Source organism: Bactrocera latifrons, unplaced genomic scaffold, assembly GCF_001853355.1.
Source record: "Bactrocera latifrons isolate USDA-ARS-PBARC rearing strain unplaced genomic scaffold, ASM185335v1 scaffold_181, whole genome shotgun sequence".
NCBI classification, from domain to species: domain Eukaryota; kingdom Metazoa; phylum Arthropoda; class Insecta; order Diptera; family Tephritidae; genus Bactrocera; species Bactrocera latifrons.
Genome location: NW_017535308.1, coordinates 127,314 through 150,647, shown reverse-complemented (window position 1 = coordinate 150,647; position 23,334 = coordinate 127,314). Strand labels below are relative to the sequence as shown.

Here is a 23,334-nt window from a genome sequence, read left to right as displayed (position 1 = left end):
TTGGCAAGAGTTATCCTGCGTTGGATTTCTAGGCTGACATTGTGGGTGGTGTTTACGCTGGTTCCGAGATAGACGAAATTATCTACAACTTCAAAGCTATGACTGTCAACAGTGGCGTGAGAGCCAAGTCGCGAGTGCGACRRCTGTTTGTTTGATGACAGGAGATATTTCGTGTTGCCCTCGTTCACTGCCAGACCCATTTGTGTTGCTTCCTTGTCCAGTCTGGAGAAAGCAGAACTAACGGCGCGGGTGTGAGGCCGATGATATCAATATCATCGGCATACGCCAACAACTATACAACTACTATTTTACTGCTCCCATCAAATTTCATATATAAACACAACTTTTTGAATAAATATATCTTACACCCATTCAAATTAAAATATTTTTTATTAATAAACGTAGCCAGGGAAATATGATAAACTTTTCCATTTCAATTGATGTTAAAATTGTTTAGAATTTCGCATAACTCACAGGTATGTAAAACTCTAACATCCACTACTATTTCACTGCTCGCAGCTGTAAATGATCAGTATGTTGAGCTGAGTCCATTTAGTCATGTCCGTCTGTCTGTCTGTCCGTCTCTCTGTATATATAGGAACTAGTCCTTCAGTTTTTATGATATCGTTCTGAAATTTTGTAAACGTTATTTTCTCTTTAAGAAGCTGCTATAATATATAGCTGCCATACAAACTGAACGATCAGAATCAAGTTCTTGTATGGAAAATCTATTTGACAATGTATCTTCACAAAAGTTGGCACAGGTTGTTTTCTAAGATAATAATGTAATATACGGAGAAATTGTTCAGATCGGCTTACTATAGCATATAGCTGCTATACAAACTGAACGATAGGAATCTAGTACTGGTAGGGAAAACTTTTGCATTTGACAAGATATATTCACAAAATTTGGTATAGATCATTTTTTAAGACAACAATGTAATCTCCGAACAAATTGTTTAGATCGGTTAACTATAGCATATAGCTGCCATACAAATGATCGGAATCAAATGCTTGCATGGGAAACTTCCTTATTTGTCGATATATCTTCATGAAATTTGGGATGAGTTATTGTTCATAGAAACAATGTAATAGGAAGAAATTGTTCAGATCGGTTAACTATTGCATATAGCTGCCGTACAAACTGAACACATAGTTACTAAAAGAAATGCATCTGTGAAGGGTATATTAGCTTCAGTGCAACTGAAGTTAACGCTTTTCTTGTTTTTACCTAAAATAATTAACCGGGGGAAATTAAAAGTAAATTTTGTTGCAATAACACATATTTTTAACCAATTCTGCGGGGAACCAACAAACCGGGTTGAATTATGCTAGGGGATCAACAGTAATTACATGCTCTTTCGGAATTATTTCCAACTCTAACAGAAATATATAATAATAATAAAAAAAATTGGAGTATATAGACTTTATATTTTTAATTCTCTTAAATGTATAGGACAGCGATAAATTTTACCTCGTTGCTATAAATAAATATATATGTTTTTTAGAAAACTGAAATGTACCTTTTATAATATTTTTGACATTTTCTTAAAATAATTTATATATCTCGAGTACTTAATTTAAAAACAAATTACACTTAATTTTTGAAATTATAGATAGTTAAATAATCTGATCAAATGTAACATCGAAAGATTAATACTCAATATAAAGAGTATACATATAGTCAATAGGCAATCGCCCTTATGTTTGCTAGATTGAATACATCGAATTTGAGATAATAAGCTAATTTATTAACTGCTATTACATTTTCTTAACCATTCATATTTAAAATCATGTTGGTCGGTCGTCTCCCCAAAATAGCAAAATAATAGTAAACTTTCAAAGCAATTAATGCAAAGTGTTAAACTGTTTCGATTATTAATCATCGAGGTAATATTGTGTCAAATATCCGCAAGTAATTATAAATTATCAGGTCCCGATAGTTGCTCGTACGTGCGCACCTTCACCTATTATTAAATAAAAATACAAAACGAATACTGTACATTAATGATTTTCGACAGTCTACTATATTGTTTCGAAATTAATAAATAAAAAACGGTAAATTAAGGAGTTATAATACTTACTCACATACAAATCCTATATTTAGCAGTATTATTTATGATAAATTAAAATATATTAACGATCCAATTTTCAAATTATAGGATTTGAAATTTTCCGTTTCCAAAAAGGGAGTTTCCACAAATTTATTATGTAAATATATTAGCATTGGAGAAGTCCCTTTTTTCATCTCTATTATTTCTTTGCTGTTTAATGCCAAAGTAGTGATCAACTTCTGGGTCGCTGAATACCTCATATTCGGTTTCTTTGGGAATGCCATTTTCGTTAATGATCGCATATTCGTCTTCATTCTGGTATCCAGTGTCAGTGCTTATATGAGTTTTTCGTTTAATGTCTCGTTCGAAAGGCCGTTGGTTGGACGCATATTCATCAATATAAAAGGCTATGGAAATAATAATATACAATTGTAGATATATAAATGTATAGTTTTGCGAACTGAATGATTGTTTATGAATTCGTTATGAGTTATGTGCGAAATATACAGATCAATTCTACAAACTAATTCTACTTAATGAATGGAATGGGCAAATATACTAAGTGTTTAAACAAAATAGAAGCAAACTGGTTCATTCGAGCTATACCCAATGTGTGTAGGTTTCTATGGATATCTCGTAGAAGCACAAAACTAAGTACTTGCATATATATTTGTTTCCATTTTTCAAACCGTTTCTCTGGAACCTCACATTTTGATCGTAAAATTTTACACTTTAAATGTTATGCATAATCAGAACGTTTTGACATACCAGTAATATTCTTCTCTACCAAAAAATGGAATTAAATGGCGAACATTTTCGCCGGTTTATTTTTTACAACTTTCGACGTGAATTAACTCATCGAGAGTGCATAGATGTACATAATTCTATTTTTGACGATGAAGCTCTATCAAGGACCAGTGTTTATCGATAGTGTGGTGATGGTCAATCGTGATCTTAGATCACTCAAAAACAAATTCCAAGATGGTCGTTCAAAATCAGTTGTTTTTTCGGAAACTATTGACCTACTTGTGACCTATGGTGAGATTTAGACAATTATTGACTTTAGTGGGACTAGCATACATTCAATATGGCATGAATGTTTGACTGTAAAAATATTTGTTCACGGTGGACTCCACAATACTTGTTAATCACTTAAAAACAGGATCGTATCGATTGGTCGAGAGAAATGTTAAAAAAATACAACGGTTCTTCGAAACACGACTATGGCATCGAAGAGCCCGAAAGTAAATAGCAGACGACTGTATGGATATTTCAAGATGAGCTGAATAGAACAAAAATTGTTTCCAATAAATTCTGAGTGGTATAGAACAATTTGTTTGTCAACTTGTCATTAAAGATATCAGGAAAACCAACAACCGCAAACAGATCACTTCTCCCCATGACACACACATCGATTGCATTTTTGCGCTATTAAAAAATCGACGTATATTCCTGACTTAGCATCGAATGACTTCTCTTTATTCCCGTACGAAAAAATTAAACTAGGAGGTCAACGACAACTGAAGAGGAAATGGGTGCGTTCAGTATGGATGTTTGGGGGACATCTAAATCAGGGTGGAAAAATTGCTTCGACAATTAGTTCAAAAGCATGCAAAGGTATTTTGAAAAACAATAAAGCAATATTCGTTAATTAAAAATTTGTTTTTCCCGAAATAAAAAGGAAAACAACGTCTTTAATATAATATTTGTTGCTTGTATCATCTAAAAATAATCGAATTAGAGGATTATATATGTATACACTATTCATAAAACACAAACACACACGCAAACCATTCGCTTTGGAAAATTCCTATAAAAACCTCTCCTAACAATGTGAAAATGGAAGAAATCGGATCGCAATCAGACTACAACCACGCCTACTTTCCATATATCACAATTTTAAATTCCACATTTCTTTCGCTTTACAGTACATTAATGAATATATTACGATAAAACTTTGCACAAATAATTTCTTTGAGGTACGCCATTTTGAGTCTAAAAATTGTTGCGCACACACGCAAACCGAATGAACCTGGCAAGTTGCAACAATATAAAATGTTCGGTTAAGGCCGAACTTAGCCTTTCCTTACTTGTTAAAAATGAGCTTGTTTCATACATATTTCCCACAAAACCTTTCTACGTTTAAATTTAAATGACATATATACATTAATCCATATTCTATTTTGTTCATAAATATTACAAGTTTCTTCAAGTGCCTCACACATTGGGTATGGAAAAACGATCAGATGCACTAGATTTTAGGCCTTAGGTACTAATATACTCGTAAGTCAGTAAAGTAGCTGATTTACAACAATAGTATTTCGCAATTTAATTAGAAAGATGATAGACGATAAAGACAAACTGAGTGAAAAGATATATACTTCAGTTATCAACATAACTAATAATGATTATATACTTTCTACAAATGCAAACAGTTAGTACCAATTAAAAACGATAACAAAACAACTTAAAGTTCAAAGAAAATACAAACGTTTCAGCTTTTAGCAAAATCTGTCATTTGGTAGCCAATTTATCTCTGTCCATCATGTATTATCTAATACTGTAAACAATATGTTTGATCAATATATTGTCAGCGTAACTTTAATAGTTTTGGTATCGTAATCATTTCTTTTAAAAAATATCTTCACGACTTTGTGGTATGCTGGGTATAACTTGTACTGTAAAAGAAAAAATGCAAATGAAGTAATCTTATATTATAAGCGATGAAACTGATTTCGGGAATATGACATTTGCATAATTTGTAAAAAATTCCATCTGAATTTCCATATAAGATAAAAACTGAAATTCATAATGATATAAATAATGTTGAAGGAAATATTAAGTTAACCTATTTTTTATGAGCGTTTTGCCATTTTATACGTTGTTAATGAACTTCAGATATAGGATAAATGTACACTATTTGTTGCTCTTACCAGACTCTACTCCGTTCCATTCACTAACAACATTATGGTGATGCTGACGAGGGTTTGGATGATCTTCAACAATGCCTTCGAATAGTTTCGGATCAACCGCAAGTTTTTCTTCTTCGTCAATTTCAAAGATTTCCGTAACTTTGACCTGTAGGATAGATATTTTAAAGAAACTTGCATACTGTAATATTTTTAGAAAATTGCTTACTTTATTTGTAAGATCGTCGGTATAGTAATAAGCATAAAGCGCATCGTTATGGGTAGTTACTTTGAGAACATGTTCATAGTTGTCCACATCTCCTTCTATTGAAGGAGCACCACTGGAAAAAATTCATAACTTTGTTATACACTAAACTAAAAAACACTAAAAAAACAGTTTATACAGCAACTTAAAATTATTAAAATTGTAGCTTCATTAGCTTCATACGGAATAAACTTAAAAAGAAAAAGAATTTTATACTTTATGATAAAGGGTCTTCTGAAAATTTTCACTATTACTGTCAAAACTTACGAGTATAAATAATACAATTGGTAGATCTGACCACCCGTTTGCTGTGATTATGTATACTATAACTATTCGAATAACTATTCAATACCATGTAGATATTATTTACAAATAAAGACGAACGCTTTGTTGACAGTACCGGAATCCAGGAGATTGTATTTTAAAAACTTAAACTTAAATTAAATTACTTGCTTGCTGTAACAGGACCTATTCTCTATTATACATCTCAGTTAAAATGGGTACTTTAAGAATATTTCCGAAGACATTTTCGACGACAAAACGTTTTAACTTTTCCTTTTTGTTTACAAAAACCATTTGTTATTATTATTTATATTTTGTTTTATATATGCATAACGCGAGTTGAATTCCGAGTGACTGTTTGTTATGAAACATATTCCTGTTCCTGCATCTAGAGTGAGAATCAGATAGTCACGTCCACAAAAGGGCATTAATCGAAAACCTCTAATTACCATAACCAGCTGATTAAGATAAAAAACTGTAAATTGATGTAACGAAAACTGTGGTTTGAATATTTTTAAAAGGTTTGTGTGGCTCCGCACCTAATATAATTTGATATATATATTTCTCAAACCTTGAGCTATATCACCCACATGTATATGCACAGAGCAAATCATGCTGACATCGTGAAAAAAGTTGAAATCGGATGATAGCCACGTCCACTCCGCATATAACGGTTTTGTTAATGTAACTATATTATAATTACTAATAGATATTTTCACTTTCCAGTATGTAAATCAACTGCTTTTTCATTAGGGTGTTTCTTTACGTGACGGGTCCCAAACCCAGCTCACAACCCTATGCAGTGGATGTTTCGCCTTCTCACTTTAGCTCGCCTTGAAACGGATGTTCTTAGGCTACCCAGAGGATACTTGGTCAAAGACCGGAAGTCGTGAGCTGCTTGAGCCATATGTAAAAGAATCGTTTCTGACCATCCCCAAGTGAATGGCGATCAGAGAACTTTCCTCACTTGCGTGAACTTCTACACATGACTCCATCCATGTAAATCAATTACCCATTAATATATCGAGATACACATTTGTACGAATATTTCCTTCATGGTATATGGCTATCTTAGGTTTAAAATTGTCAAAATCGGACCATAACTATTCTAGCCCACAATTCTGGAAATGTGGACCTCAGAGTGAGATATATTATTGAAATTAGAGAGAGAGAATAGTATGTTTGTGTGTCAAAAACGAGGAAAATCGGATGAATATTTATTTAAGTTCCATATACCTAATATAATATAAGGACTTTCGAACTTCCGTTTGACTTTATACCCCATATATCGGTCATTATGATCTTAATTAATATTGCACCTTTGTGCCTAAAATGGTTAAAATCGCTTGAAAATTTGCTCTTTGCTCTAGCCTATAACTCATATAACTAACATCAGTGTTTTCAAACATCCAGTTGATTTTGCTCCTTATATATTGTTAAACGTCTGTGAGGTACCTCACTAAACTCAGGTGGCATCTTATCCTAGTAGTAATATGTAGTAATGCTAAAGATAGATAATAGAGGATTTTCAAATCTCTTATCCCGCAGTGTACATCAAAATCACATTTAAGTCAGATATATCTCTTTGACATTGAATATTGAATGCTTTCCCAAAATTTTTTAATATGAAGTTTTGCCAACACCTTAAGGGTGAAAAGTTCGGTTAAACCCGAACTTAGTCCTTTGTTACTTGTTATATATATAGATAGATAAATATGTTTTTGAAAAACTTACCATTCATCAACTAATATTGATACCCGTGGTCCGTATAGACGCTTCGAATGTAGTAAACCTGTCGTATCAAAGTGTGGCGGTTCACAGATCTATTTATAGGAAAAAAATAATTTAAGTGATGTTACCCTAGTAGAAATTAATAACAAATTTAACTTACTGTGAATTTGCTTATAATGTGGGTTTGTGCAGTTTCAATTAATTTTCTCAAAATATTTTCTATCCTGCCGCGAATGTGTTTGCCTAATTTTGGTGTGAGTGTAGTTATCCTATGAAGCGGAGATAAAAGTATAGAGTGCATAAATAGTGGAAACCAAATAGATATGGTTGATAAATTTTGAATTAACAATTTATTAGTTATTTTATTTTGCTCTTGCAGTTTACGAAAATTCAAATAATTGGAAAGAATAGTTAAGCAGAAGTGAAGTTTCCAAGCCAATTTGGTAAGCCAATAAAATTTATATAACGGTTTCTGTAACTTACATTTCTGTTATACATCTTCTTTAGCAAAATTTCATGGTTTTACACCCTTGCACAACTTTGCAGCACTTGAACGTATTTTATTATTTAATTTTAGAACGATCTTTGGCAAATCTATCTAGAGCTCAAATCAATGTCCGCAGATGTATAATTTTTATGATAACTCGTCACTTAATATCTTATCCTTAATTCTCAGATATCATAAATGCAAACAAGATACATATATACATATTTTCAATTTAGTTTCAATAAACGTGATTAAATTAGTTATATTAGAAACGGCAAATAAAAGTATGAAGTGGAAGTAATCTAACCAAGATAGTTCAAAAATGTTAATTACTAATTACTCACATTTTTATTGAACTAATACGAATAAAAAAATCAATTAAAGAAATAAAGGAAATGCTCAAATAATAGAAATAACTTTACATTTTTCGTTTATGTTGCTCTGTAATTAAACTATGTAAATATTGCACATCTGTAATTGTTTTCGATATTTTCGTTTATTAAAGTATAATATGTATATGATAAATTTACTTGCAATTAACTAGTTTATAAGTAAACAATTTTACTACATTTTACTCGTGCAACTTTTACTATATGTTAAGCGCTTGTAAATGTCTTCCCAAATGGCTTTGGAAGCTGCTTCACTGTTCTAGAATTAAATGACCAAATACAAAATTAAAAAATAATAATTACATATATTATTTTTGAAGTATAAAAATATTAAAAGTTTAAATGCAAATGTTCATAATGGTGCAGCGAATATTTGCATACTTTCGCATCATGTTGCTACAGAGTATAACAATCGGTCTGTTTATATAACAAGGTAATGAGGTACCCAAGGGAGGACTACTTCCGCACCCACAAAACGCCTTTAAAGGGGAATTTACAATAGTCCTCATATAGTGCTACTCTGGGACTGTATATTCTAGAACAATATGGTAAAGATATAATTTACATGGATATTTTGTAAAGAAGTGCGTACTGCATTGGTTATTCGTGATCATTTCGACACATTTTCAACTAGTATTGTGCCGCAGCCACCGCATTTACCTTCTGGCTATTCAGCAAATTCACATGACCACTCCGAGAGCTCCGTTTTGACTCAATTGAGGATATAAAAGATGAATCGAAGAAAGCTCTGAGGATTTTTCCAAGTATTATGATGAGTGGAAAATTTGCTGGCATAAGTGTATTGCAGCGGGAGGGGATTACTTTGAAGGAAATGAAATGGATAAAATTCACCTCTCAATTTGATCACAGTCACTTTATAAGTTTTCATTTAACGACGTTTTCCATTTTTTGCTAATTTTCTTTCATTACGATATCTTAATTTATTTAATAATTACTTGCTTACTTGTTTTATGATTAAATGTCTTTTAACATGGTCTAAAGCGTAACAATTAGAAATTCCGCCTATCAAGTTGTATTATTACTGAGCGCCATAACCGTAATGCTATTTCGAATATGAATTTTTTATTCTTATGTATATATTATTTTGATTATTGTAATCGTAATCATAAATTCAACGAGCTTGTGTAAAAAAAAAATTACTTAAAACAAATATACGTATTTACATATACAAGGAGCAGTGAATAACTTACTTTGACATTGTTGCCATGAAGAAGTCTAATGGCACTGTTGCAGGTAATGACAACAATTTTATTCCACGATGTCTGAATATCCAATTCGCCAGTCCTTTATTAGCTTGCTCTATATAATCCTGAATTACATCCAATACAGTTTGTGGCATGTTTGAGCTTAAAGCATCCTAAAATGACATGTACACAGTTATAAAATGAAATACAATCTCCATATAATTGTAAGATAGTGATATACTCACATTTCTATGCTTTTTACATTCTCTACACTCAGGATCAAAGTCCTGTGGCTGTGCCACGGTTTCTGATACTACGAACGTTGATTGTACTGCCACACAACGGCGACAGTTTATTAAATTATTACGGTTAAGGAACTGCATCGCATCGTCAAAACCCTGCTGACAGAATTTCGAAAGAAATTCTGGACGTGGTGGAAAAAGTATACGAACAAAGCGATTAACATTCTGTCGTGATATTTCTATACTCGTATTAGCCCAATTCAAATGGAAAAGTTGTGAACTTTGATCACGCGGACAAATATCGCTTTCTCCGCAGAAAGGACTCACGGTTATTGTGTTCTCATCTAATATTGGTAAATTGTCTGAAAACGCTCCATCCATATACCGTACTCCTCGAAACCGAGGCGGGAATATGCCAGAAAAGCCCGGAATAAAGCATGCACACAATAGAGCCTGCAAGAGCTCGTCCCGTGACTCAAATTCAGAAACGATGACATTTTTGCCATCATGCACTCGTGTTAAGGAGATATGCAAACGCCCACTAACACGTTTGTGCGCATCTTCAGGCAAATGCTTTTGTAAACCCTCAAATAGACAGGTCTGTATATTGAATGAAGGGCTAAAAGGTCCGAGAGAATAACGCCGGGCTTCGTTAACTACACGAAAAAAGTCAGATGTCATGCTACCTGAAAAAATACATAAAATAAAAACAATGCTTTATCAGCTTATTTACTTTTATAAGGTTATAGTTCGCATGGGAATTCTGACTAGAAGACAATATCGTTGCATTACAAACTATGAAACTTTAGGAAATAATTAAATGTATAATATTATAAACTAAATCAAATACAAAATCAATATCATGTAATGCAGTAGTTATATAAATATAGGGGTCTATATTTATATCCATGTAATTAAAAACAAAATTTAAAATTTTTTTTGCTCAATTCTCACAATCGATAAGAGGGGGTACAAATACATGTCTGTGGCTGTACCGTTAAACAGAAAAATAAAACTGCGCACAAATGATTGACGCAAATCATCTTATTTTACGGAATTGAGTTATTAACTCAATATTATGATTGCGGTGCATTATTTTAAATATTTTCTGGCGTCAATGAACTTGAGCCATATTTACTTATACAAGTATATGTATGTACTTTAGAGCGGATCGATATTTTTCTATAAAATCGATCGTTCTGAAAATCTCAAAACAGAGCGGTCGTTTAAGTTTGCTGATGGTTACGGCAATTGATTGTTTGTGACGGTGCATTATTGTGGTGCAAAAACCATGAGTTGTCGGCCTATAATCCGACCAGCTTCGCGCAAACGACGATTAACATTCAAATAGTATGTCTTTTTGCTAGTTTGGCGGGTCGGAAGGAATTCGGAGTGCACCACACCTCGATAATCGCAGAAAAGTGTCAACATAACCTTAATTTCTGACCTGCTTTGACGTGTTTTTTCGGCTTCGGCTCGCCTTTGCCACAATATTCGGCCGATTGACCGTCTGTTTCCGGTTTGTACGCACAGATCAAAGAATTATCGCCAGTAATAGTACGTTTCATCATGACATCCTGGTACTTGAATGGCATTGTTTCACAATCGTTAACGTGGCGCTGTTTTTCGAAAAAAAAAATTAGTGATTCCGAAACTAATTGTGCTTTCATCAGTTGATGTTCATGGCCGTCCTGAACGTGGTAACTCGTCAAAGGGTTCTCGACCCTCTTTGTATAATTTGTACCAATCACAATATTTAATGGAAGTCCTATGTTGAATAATTTCACTCTTCGTAAAAATCGCCGAAACTACTACAGAAAGACAAACCTATACTAAATACTAATGATTATTTTGATGTGACATTTGACACAGACGTCACTGACAGTCATACGAATCTGGAAAAAATATTTCGACGAATTTGTTTTCGCAGGAAATTCAAATTAAAAATTGTTATTATTTTTCGCCTAAGATACGACTTGTGTTTTGGGTTGTTATGCTGTGGAAATAGATACTATTAAGCTCAATTTTAGCGCACTTGGACATAAGTTATTTCTTAATAATGAAACAGAAGGAGTGGTAATATGATAAAATAATAAATATATCCTACAACTATTGTATTTACTTTTGATATACATATTTTAAAGCAAATGAGCGTGCCATAAATTATTAGAACTTGGTGTGGATCATTATCATGCTGCAATCAAAATTTATCTTTAAGTTCCCATTTCTCAGGACTTTCAGCCAAATTGACTTTAAAAAGTTTATGTATCCACTCTGATCCATAAAAGTCAGGTTTTCTACGACACTTGCTGCGTTATACCTCCACATCATTATACCGCTTCCTCCATGTTTTACCGTGCCAACGAGATTTTCATTTTTCTCTGTTTTTCCTTCATACGAAAACTTATCTATTGATTCCAAGCACCCAGAAATTATACGAATATTTATAGCATAGAACGTGGTTCCAGAAGTCTCCCGCTTTGAGATGACTCATTAGCATAGGCGCTTTTTCTTATTGATTTCTGCAATCATGGGTTTCTTACGCACGACTCTGCTATGGTTTTTATAATACGAGGATTGGAAAAGTTCTATAGGATCTGGTGCTGTACTGAGTGAGCTGTCAGTCTTGGATTAAGCCGAATGGGCTTAATAATGGTTTTCTACTCGAGATCTGTTAGCAACGGCGGGCGGTAAGCCTTTGGCCTCATACTTGTTTAATACTTTTGGATAGCGAAGAGGGCTCTTCTAACTATATTACCAATTTCTCTATAAAATTTTCCCTCTATGAAATGTCTTCGAATAATTTTTCGCTTTCCAACTGCAATCTCTTTGCCTTTTTGCTCCATGTTGTTATTCTCCGAAATGTGATGCAAAATTAAAACAAAAGTGTGCAATATTTGCAAAAATCTATATACAAAAGTTATAGACTTTTTTATTACCTACAATATTGCCATATACATTTTTTCTATATGAGAGGCAATATGGGTGGAAATTGAGATAAACCATTCTTAACGCTTAAAAATTCAACCACGCCCCTAACTTTCCTTTTCTCGACCTCAGATTGCCCGAAAATTATTTTTTCTTTAAGGTTTCGCTTCCGATGGGTTTCATCCTACTATGAATTCATTTTTTTTTTTTATTTTCAAAGGCTTTTGCACTAGTCTAATGCTCTTTATAAAAAGTGTTACAGTGGCCGAATTTAGTTGAAATATGCGCCATTTCGTTCGATAATCTATTTCCATCTAGACAGCAACTTTATAATACCCATTCCTCCAGCGGATTTGCCTTTAAGTAAGAAAAACTTTAAAATAACTCGAATTTCGGCGTTAGTGAACTTTATGTTTACGCGTCTATAACTGTTGAACGTTATGACAAGACCTTTCAAAGATATAAGTATTGCCAGATACGAGCTCTGTAGCGCTTTATACATAGCCGCGAAATTCAAAAGACAAAAAAGCGGAAGGGAGATATTTTGCAACCTAATATGTTCTGTGCGCAGTGCTTCTTAATGTTATACGGGTGGTTCCGTCAAAGATGAGAAAAAAATAAGATGACAAGTAAGAAACTGTAGTTATTATGGAAAAACACGTCGGCCATATTGCCTCCACGGCTTTCCGTACATCTCGTTTGTCCAAAATTTCCATGACTAGTTTGCATGAATGTGGCCGAAGTTGAATCTCCTCCTTTAAAGCCCAAAGTGTTGTGGGCTGGTTGCAATAAACCTGTTTCACAGAAGGTATGACATGGAGCAACGTATTGTTGAAACCACGTATTGGCCACTCAATATCTTGTAACTGGGTTATAATGTCCCGATATCGAGCATTAGTAACAATATATTCTTCATCAGTCTCATTTAAAAAAAAAAGTATGGTCTAATTATTGGTCTCCAGCTCAAAATCTTTACCAAACAGTGACTCGTTGTGGATGCATCTGTTTTTCGATAATTACATATGGGTTCTCAGAACCGAAAAAGGAACAATTTTGGCAATTAGCAAACCCATTAAGGTGAAAATATGCTTCAGCGCTTAGGATGATTTTGCTCGAAAGTCAGCATACATTTGTTGTTGGAATTTGTATATTGTGCAGTAATGAAGACACATTGTTCTATCGTGCAACACCGCACTTTTACTAAGCCTAAACTGTCAGCTATCGATATGTTCTTTGTTTTTGGAGTGTTAACACTTTACTGCATAAATGGCGGCAAATTTAAATCTTGCGTTAATTTTGGGATACCCTGTATTTAATTCCGATCTTGGGTTATTATTTCAGATACCTTTTACTCCATAAGCACACCAAAATTCATCAAGATTGGACTAGCCGTTTCGAAGGAGTTTGGCAACGAATACTTTGGCACTAGAACTTTATACATTAACATGGATAACTGATGCACTGGACGACATATTCGTCATAAGACATGTTGGAAAAACGAAAATAATGTGAGATTGGAGCTAATGATACAAGGAGTAAAGTCAACCTTTTTATAAGGTATAATGCGGCTAAGAGAAGCCTCATCCGATTTATTTTTTACGTACAGGCTTACTGTTCGCAGTAAGAAGTGGGGTCCACATGATCGGTATCTTAGGATTTCTTATCTTGAATACAAACAAATTTCAATAAGGTAGCCTACTTTAAGCGCTTTTGTTGGATTTACATAGTGGAAGTAGATGGAATTTAAAAATGTGTTGTAGAGACAGTCTGATTTCGCTCATTTTCACACTGGAACATAATACTACATAACATACCAAATTTGGTCGATATCGGTCCAGTAGGTCCTGAGATATGGGTTTTCACGTAAATGTGGTCGGTGCCACGCCCGTCGTCTTATTTTGTCTCGGGCTTATTTATTTATTGATTTGTCGCGCTTTTTGGAGTTTTAAACAAAACCGTTATATGGAGACTGGACGGGGTTATCAACCGATTTCATTTATTTTTACGGTACCGGTAGGGGTGCTTAAGGGATTTGAACTTAGCAAATTTCTATATTGTATGTTAAGTGGTTTTAGAGATATGTGCCTAAAACTTCTTAGAAAGCAGTTACAGGCCCATTTCTTAACATTTTTTGCACTCAGGAGTTTCTTGCTTCTTCGGTTTCCTGTGCTTTCCTTACTTATTTCCTCCCATGTCTCCTTGACCACTGGCCAAATTTGTGTTCTAACACCTTTCCATAAATTTTCGATTAGATTTAGATTGCCCAGGACATTACTTTGATCTTTTCTGATGCAAACCACTCCTAGGATAGTTTGGTCGCGTGTGTTGGGTCATTATCCTGCTCCAACGTAATTCTTATACCTTTTTAAAGTAGAAAATTGTAAGTTAAGATGGTTCCATGAAGTCAAAGATCAAATGTGTAGGATCGACCCTACGAAAAGCAAGCCTATATCATTACGCTCAGATCTTGTTTAAAAGTTTTGGTTGTGTACCTGGAGTGATAAATTGTGTTTGGTAGTGGTCGGACATTCTTTCTGGACTCTTGAAAAATATCTATTTCTATTCTATCAACTCTACCAAAATATATTAATAAGGCTTGTTGACTTGCACAAGTTCGTATACATATGTACATATGTTAGAAAAGATCTTTGAATATACCCTGTGCCACTATTTTCATTAACACAACTGTACAAATGTACTATATATGCATTTAACAAAACTTTTAAAATGATTTATTATCATTAAAAAAGGAAAATAGGAATTGTTAGTTTTTTTTAACGAAATAAGCGTGCGTCAAGTGTTTCTTATCAATCACGATAAATCAAATTATTCTGGATAATCTAAAGACTTTTATTAATATAAAAATCCTTTGACAAACATTTGTTTATCAGTAGCATTGATACTTTTAAAGTATAAATATACACACAAATGATACATATACCTATGTATCAATGTTTCGGCACAAAGTTACCCTATAAGTGGTAAAAACTTTAGCGCGATTCGGTATTAGAAAAACGGATAAGTTCAATGTCGAAATATAGTGTAGATATATTCATAATATTTATGTACGTGTTTAATGTAAGTAGGAATTCTATACAGACATACATATTTTCAAAGGTATGTGTTTATCTGATGTGGGATATTTTTACACATGGTGTTTGTTAATCTACCATCAGCACAATGCTGATTTCAACCACCAAATGTAACGGAAATTTTTGGTACCTAAAGTAACACAGCCAAAGAATACCGAAAAATGCATAGACATAACCATAACTTATTTCCTAATAAAGTTTCAGTAAAAACCAACTGAAAATGTAAAATTATATAGTATACATATGTATCTATGTACCTTTATGTGAAAAATAATAAGGACAGTGTGCTTAAAGAAATGTGTGAGAAATAAAACTATTAACGTTGCAAATTAGTTGGAAATTTGAAAATTAATTTTTTTAACTTTTAAAACCAATAAAATCAGCAGCATTTGTATAAGCACAGAAAACATAGTTTGTGTTTTACTCATTAAACGTAATAAATTAAAAACTTTATTTATAATTAGATAATATAATTTAGTTTACTTATGCTTACTAAAAACATAAAATAGCCAAATTGAAAAAAACCCCGAACGAACGAAAATGCCTGAAAAAAAATTGAGGAAAATATATTATAGTGGTAAGGTTAATGGATATAGTAGAGGTCGCCTCCAAGCTGGTGCATCCTGGGTCACGCTAATTGACCTGCGGCCTTCACGGCCTTACAACTCCTTGGACGACCTTTGGTCCGGTATCTGAGCAACATGCTAGCACACTCGAGTGGGCCAAGAAGGTGCTGAGCGAGGACGATAGGGCAGGGCCGGAAGTTAGGACAGAACCAGCGGTCACGCGGCAGAGGTCGCACGAAAGAGAAACCTCCCTTGGTAAGAAACCGCGAACGGGAAAGGCGCTAACCTTTAGAGAAATCGCTAAAAGAGCTGGTGCTATAGTACTTGGGGTGTTCGATCGCAGTAGGGACGACGGTGCCATCTCCCACAATGAATGGAAGAATGTAGCGGTGGCTATCTCGTCAGTGTTCCTGAAGCTGGTCAAGGAAAACTCTGAGCCACCCCCAAAATGTTTGAGTGCCGGCTGGCACCATGGGCTGCACAAGCTCACAAGATGTGCTGATGAAAGATCGGCCATCTTATAGAAGAAGGCAGTCTCTCAGGTGGGGGAGGTTTGGAAGGGAGCCAGACTGGATTGCACCGCTGATCTCGAACTGGAGGGTTCTCGGCGATCCCTCCTTTTCAGATCACAGGTACATCGGGTTTAGTCGGAGAAGGTTCGCCTAGAAAATCTTTCAGGAACCTTAGGAACACGGATTGGGAAGGTTACCCGAGGAGGCTTCGGCAAATTCTCCCTGACTATCTGATGACTGAGCTTTGTATAAACAGGGCTTTCAAAGTTAAGAAAGGCTAAGAGGACCTCGTGGAAGAGCTACAGTGAAAAAGTGGAAGGCTGTCACGAGTCCTCTAGAATCGGGCGTATTCTCGCAAAAAAACCCAGTGCCCCTGGAGTATCTCAAGAATGCAAATCGAGGGGGGCCTTCAGCAGTGAAGAAACACTTCAGATGCTTCTCGACGCTCACTTCCCGAGCAACACGTCCTCTGTGACGGGATCTCTCAGGGTGCTGCATGACGATTGTGCGGCCTTTGTACGCATTCTGGATGAGCGAAATTTGACGTTGGCGCTTAATTCGTTGGAGGATGGAGTCATGTGTAGAAGTTCACGCAAGTGAGGAAAGTTTTCTGATCGCCATTCACTTGGGAGTGGCCAGAAACGATTCTTTTACATATGACTCAAGCAGCTCACGACTTCCGGTCCAAGTATCCTCTGGGTAGCCTAAGAATATCCGTTTGAAGGCGAGCCAAAGTGAGAAGGCGAAACATCCCCTGCGTATCGTTGTGCGCTAGGTTTGGGACCCGCCACGTAAAAAAACACCCTCAATGAACAACAGCCTCGGATGATAGACGCCACTTTTGATGACGATCATGGCAAACGAAATAAGGACTACGAATTGAGGGCATGCACCTGGAATGTCCGGTCCCTTAATTGGGAAGGTGCCGCTGCCCAGCTGGTTGATGTCCTCGTAAAAATAAAGGCTGACATCACCGCCGTCCAAGAAATGCGATGGACAGAGACAAGTAGGTCTTCAACATATCGCTGATTTGCGCCCATGCCCCGACGGAAGAGAAGGACGATGTGACCAAAGATGCCTTTTATGAGTGCTTGGAACGCACTTATTACGCTGCCCCCGCCACGATGTCAAAATCGTGCTTGACGACTTTAACGCCAGGGTGGGCAAAGAAGTATCTTTGGCACTGCGGTCGGTAAATTCAGCCTCCACGAGGAAACATCCCCAAATGGGTTGAGGCTGATCGACTTCGCCGGGGCCCGAAATATGGTTATCTGTAGTACTAGATTCCAGCATAAGAAGATACATCAAGCTACCTGGCTGTCTCCGGATCGAAAAACCACCAACCAGATCGATCAGGTTGTGATAGACGGAAGACACGTCTCCAGTGTTTTAGATGTGCGTGCGCTCCGAGGTCCTAACATTCGCATCCGCCTCTGTGCAGCAAAAAACGCACAGGAAGGTTCTACGTCGAGAAGCTGCAATCACAACAGACAGCCGAACGATTTTCTACTCGGCTTGCACTCCTGCAACTGGGGGACGGCATTTCAAACTCCTTACGTACAGCTGCAACCGAAACCATTGGTTTCGGAAAGTGCAAAAGAACAGCTGGTAGAAAACAACCTGCCCATCTCGCAACGTTACGATCGACCACAACACGTGCGGGATGGGGAGAGTTGAAGAGGGAAGCGAGACGCATTTGCAGACAGAAACAGAAAGAGGCCGAAATGCGTGAGTACGAAGAGCTTGATAAGCTGGCCGCTCGAAAATTCTWCAAAAAAATGTGGCGGCTTACAGAAGCTTTCAAGACCGGAGCATACTCTTGTAGAGAGTGATCTAGTCACCGATGCCCAGAGCATACTTAAATTATGGAGGGAAAAATTCTCCAGCCTGCTGAATGGCAGTGAAAATATAATGCCAGGAGAAGGCGAACGATGGACCAGAAGTTCCATTGCCCGACCAGGAAGAAGTTCGAGTAGCAATTACCCGCCTGAAGAACAACAAAGCGGCGGGGACCGATGGATTGCCGGTCGAGCTAATCAAACACGGCGGTGAAGAACTGATAAGGAGCTTGCATCAGCTTTTTTGTAAAATATGGTCGGACGAAAGCATGCCCAACGATTGGAATTTAAGTGCGCTATGCCCAATTCTCAAAAAAGGAGACCCCACAATCTGCTGCCTTTAGGCCGCGATGTCTGAATTTAGTATCCCTGCAAAACTTATACGGCTGTGTAAGCTGACGTTGACCAGCACCAAAAGCTCTGTCAGAATCGGGAAGGACCTCTCCGAGCCTTTCGATACCAATCGAGGTCAGACAAGATGATTCCTTATCGTGCGACTTTTTCAACCTGCTTCTGGAGAAAACAGTTCGAGTTGCAGAACTAAATAGAGAAGATACCACCTTCTATAAGAGTGTACAGCTGCTGGCGTATGCCGATGACAGTGATATCATCGACCTCAACACCCGCGCCGTTAGTTCTGCTTTCTCCAGACTGGACAAGGAAGCAAAGCAAATGGGTCTGGCAGTGAACAAGGGCAAGCTGAAATATCTCCTGTCATCAAACAAACAGTCGTCGCACTCACGACTAGGCTCTCACGTCACTGTTGGCAGTCATAGCTTTGAAGTTGTAAATAATTTCGTCTATCTTGGAACCAGCGTAAGCATCACCAACAATGTGAGCCTAGAAATCCAACGTAGGATAACTCTTGCCAACAGGTGCTCTTTCGGACTGAGTAGGCAATTGAGAAGCAAAGTCCTCTCTCGACAAAGAAAAACCAAACTCTGTAAGTCACTCATAATTCCCGTTCTGCTATATGGTGCAGAGGCTTGGACAATGACAACAACGGATGAGTCGACGTTGCGAGTTTTTGAGAGAAAAGTTCTGCGAAAGATTTATGGTCCTTTGTGCGTTACGCATTAGCGAGAAATTCGGGTTAGTGAGAAACCTCCATAAGCGAGAATGTGATTGTGCTCCCTTGAATTCTCGCTTTAAGTGGCCATACACGACACACATGTGCGTTCGATCGGTATGTGTGCGTTTGCGGTTTACTCGTGTATGGACGCATACCGATCCAGGTTCGCGAAGATGTTTGATTTTTTACGATCGGTGTGCACACATGTTTGTGGTGTATGGCGCTGTGTGCACACAACATCTCATTTCTCTCGTGTTGCCGAACCAGGAATAAAGGGTTGTCCAACTTATTCCAGTGTGAGAGCGCTTCAAATTTCCATTATGGCCAGCTTTTACAAAATAATATTTCTTTTTCTTTTTTTTGGTTTTTGCCAAAATGTTACAATTAACACGAAAAAACATCAAGATAAGGAAAAAAGGGGTCATAAGGTCATAAAAAAAAATTTACACATACGAACGCCAAACCCTTTGAGGGTTTTACTATACTGACCTAGTACCATCACCCTGACTTGGAATTTCTCACCCCCCAGACACTAATCCCAAAAATGTTCCACAGTGTAATGTTTTTCCATTAAAAATAATACTATGATGCTTCACATTACTAAACGTTTCATCAAAAACATTTAAATTTCATAAATTTATTTAATTTTCATTGTTTGACATTTCTTGTAAGTGGTATTGAACAATGCAACAAATCCCTCCGTTTACATATTGCTTTGGCAAGATTTCAATAATGAACTCGATAACCTGTCAAAGTTCAGGAGGTTTTGACGTTTAACAATTGTGAGAACAGTGAAGATCTGGCCGAACAGTGAAGATCACGGACGAACAGTGCCAAGGCTCTTAAGGGGGAGCCTGCTTTAGAGGCTTCAAAAAATCGATTTTGTTGAGAATTTTTTTGGGAGGGAAAGAAATAATTGATTCAAGCGAAATTTCTAGGTTTTATAGATATATATTTGAATATCTTCCACAAATTTTTCGATACGAAATCTTTGATATTCTGCCTTTGGGCAATTTCTATCGGAAACAAAAAATTCAAAGAGATTCATATTTTTTAATAACTTATTTTCTAGTTAAACTAAGAAAATTCCAAGAAAGGTGTAAAATTTTTTCAAAAATTTAAAAAAGGTGGTTTTTGACCAAAAAATTTTTACATTATGTTGTTTAAAAATGTGTTCAAACTTGACTGTTTTAGTGTTTTTTATTTCAAATAGAAGATAATTTTATGTCCCAATTCCATACGACGTTTAGTTTTTTTTCTATCCTGCCCGCTAATTAAGAATAATCGCTAAAATGAAAAAGCGAGAAATCGCGCTTCAAAATTTTTGCTTTTTGTTCAACCGCTCATACATATATCTGCTAGACGCTCGGTCACTATTTCCCTGCTAGCTTCGATAGTATTTCGAATTCCCATCTATAACTTTCCCATCTATAATTCGGAGATAATTTTTAAAGAGATTTGAGCAAAAAAATCGATTGTTTGAAGCTTTTAAAGCAGGCCCCCCCTTAATAAAGATTTTGTATCAGAATTTATTCATCTTATAAAAAATTAATTGGCATTTTGGCAAACGAAAAGTGATAAATATAAAAATAAAATTTTTAATAACTTATTAACGAAATACAATGTAATAGATAAAAGTGCTACATTAGAAATGAATTCCAAGAAATGTTCCGCTTGACTGTCGCATATGTTCACTGTGTAAAGAACGAACGCAAAATGGATTTGTGTGTCGTGTATGCCCCCTTTTTTCCAGGTTCGACTCTATATTATTTATATCGCATATTTACAGTTGCGAGCATTGAAATAGTAGTGCCTATTGGCCAAGAGAGCTTTGCTTTCAATTTTGTTTCTTTTATGATATTGCCGTCGATCATTATTTTAGCTATATTCTCTGAAGTATAACGGTCCTGTTATATACAACAATAAGTGTGAATTACTTACCGTTACTTTTTTAAAGCCAATTTTATTGGGATATCTGTTTTTATGAGCGAGCAATAGAATAGTAGTGAACGATGAGATGATTGCAAACAGATCATTTTTAATAAAAAAAATTTAATTTTATGAAACAAAAAGTAAGTTTCCATATCTTTTATTAGTTATTCAATGAAAAAAGCAAAAAAAAAAAAAATATGACCAATAATTGTAAGATGTGCCAAGACTCGACCTAGAATGTCAGCTATGGAGATTCGGAATGAACTGAACCTGGCCTGCGGTGTTCATACAGTAAGAACACTTCCACATAAACATAATTTATATGTCCGCAGTCCTCGATAAGTATCGTTATTAAAAAAAATCATATAGCAAGTCGTCTTAAATTTGCCAAAGGACCGATTGAGAATTTGCCGATTGAGAAATGGCGCAACATCTTGTGGACAGACGTGTCGAAAGTTATTCTATACGGCGGTAAAGGATCCCGTAAGTATCTAAGACGCTCCCCTAATAGAGAGTACGACCCCAGATTCAGCACAAAAACTAGCTTGGCGGTTTGAATTTCATGGTTTGGTGTGTTTACTTTACAGCATAACGGACCGACACAAATTCGTGGATATAATGCAGTATATTATCATACCATTTGATGAAGAGGACATTCCGCTGAAAAGGATATTTCAGCAGAATAATGACCCGAAGCATACCAGTAGGGTGGCAAAGGAGTGGTTTCGGGTCAATAGAATTGATGTCATGGATAGATCAGCTCAATCGCCTGGCCTCTATCCTATTGAAAACCGTTTTGCAGATGTCAAGAAAGCCGTGTGGAAGGATAAACCCAAAAACTAGTTGTGGACCGTAGTGCAGCAATCATGGCAGAACATACCACCGGAAATATGCCACAGTCTCGTAGATTCTCTGAAGAAGCGATGAAGTGCAGTTATCAAAAATCATGATAATGCTACTAAGTACCACGATCTCCTATAGACAAAACTTGCAAAAATCTTTCAGTACTTCTATTTTTGATTTTTAGTGCTTTACTACTATTTTACTGCTCCCCGCAAATTTCATACATAAACACATCTTTGCAAATAAACATATCTTGTACATATTCAAATCTAAATATTTTTAATAAACATAGCCTGGAAAATATGATCCACTTTTGCATTTCAATGGATGTTAAAATTGTTTGTCATTTTACATAACATACTATTTCACCGCTCGCAGCTGTACATACATACAGTTGCGGTCAAACTCTTAGTAGTGCTAGGCATTCATTTAATAGATGTGATCATACTTTTTTATTATAACTTTTTTGTTGGGATGCATTTCAAATAACATTTCATGAAAACATGCAACAACTTGTTTCGCTTAGCTTGTTGTTTTTGTTACAATTCCGGGACTTTTTATTTGCAACTTGTTTTCGGTCAGTCAAAATCTTTGTAGTGCGTGAAAGAAGTGAAAAAAAAATTAAATTATGTGACATTTGTGTGAAAATTTAAAATTAACGGTGAAATTCATTTATTTAATTGAAGTGTCCGGTTTTAATGTTAAAATTTTACCCTAAATCATTTAGAAATGTCGAAAAATAAGAATTATACATCTGATTGCTTTCTGAGGGCAAAACTAATGTCGAAGTCCAAAATATTCTTAGTTGCTCACCCACAATGGTATGTAATGCTATCAGGTACCAATTAAGTAATAACAAGTAAGGAAGCGCTAAGTTCGGGTGTCACCAAACATTTTATACTCTCGCATGATAAAGTGATAATCGAGATTTCAGGCGTGGTTGTGAACCGATTTCACCCATATTTGGTACATGTCATCAAGGTGTTA

General features: G+C 35.7%; 1 protein-coding gene across 5 annotated transcripts in view; it reads right to left on the bottom strand.

Moving 5' to 3' along the window:
- Positions 1–1,623: 1,623 nt before the first annotated feature.
- LOC108967260 (patatin-like phospholipase domain-containing protein 3) overlaps positions 1,624–23,334 on the bottom strand; it is a 32,235-nt gene continuing 10,524 nt past the window's right edge. Inside the window, exons 2-9 of one of the 5 annotated variants that reach the window (XM_018930557.1) lie at positions 9,568–10,250; positions 9,329–9,495; positions 7,402–7,510; positions 7,245–7,333; positions 5,193–5,304; positions 4,988–5,132; positions 2,085–2,461; positions 1,624–1,997 (exon numbers count right to left, since the gene is read on the bottom strand). In XM_018930557.1, the coding sequence (XP_018786102.1) occupies positions 2,208–2,461; positions 4,988–5,132; positions 5,193–5,304; positions 7,245–7,333; positions 7,402–7,510; positions 9,329–9,495; positions 9,568–10,250 (1,559 nt within the window). In that variant the 3' untranslated portion in view covers positions 1,624–1,997; positions 2,085–2,207. Of the gene's footprint in view, positions 1,998–2,084; positions 2,462–4,545; positions 4,733–4,987; positions 5,133–5,192; positions 5,305–7,244; positions 7,334–7,401; positions 7,511–9,328; positions 9,496–9,567; positions 10,251–23,334 lie in introns of those variants that run through there. The other 4 variants (XM_018930555.1, XM_018930559.1, XM_018930558.1 and 1 more) reach the window with 4 other exon arrangements.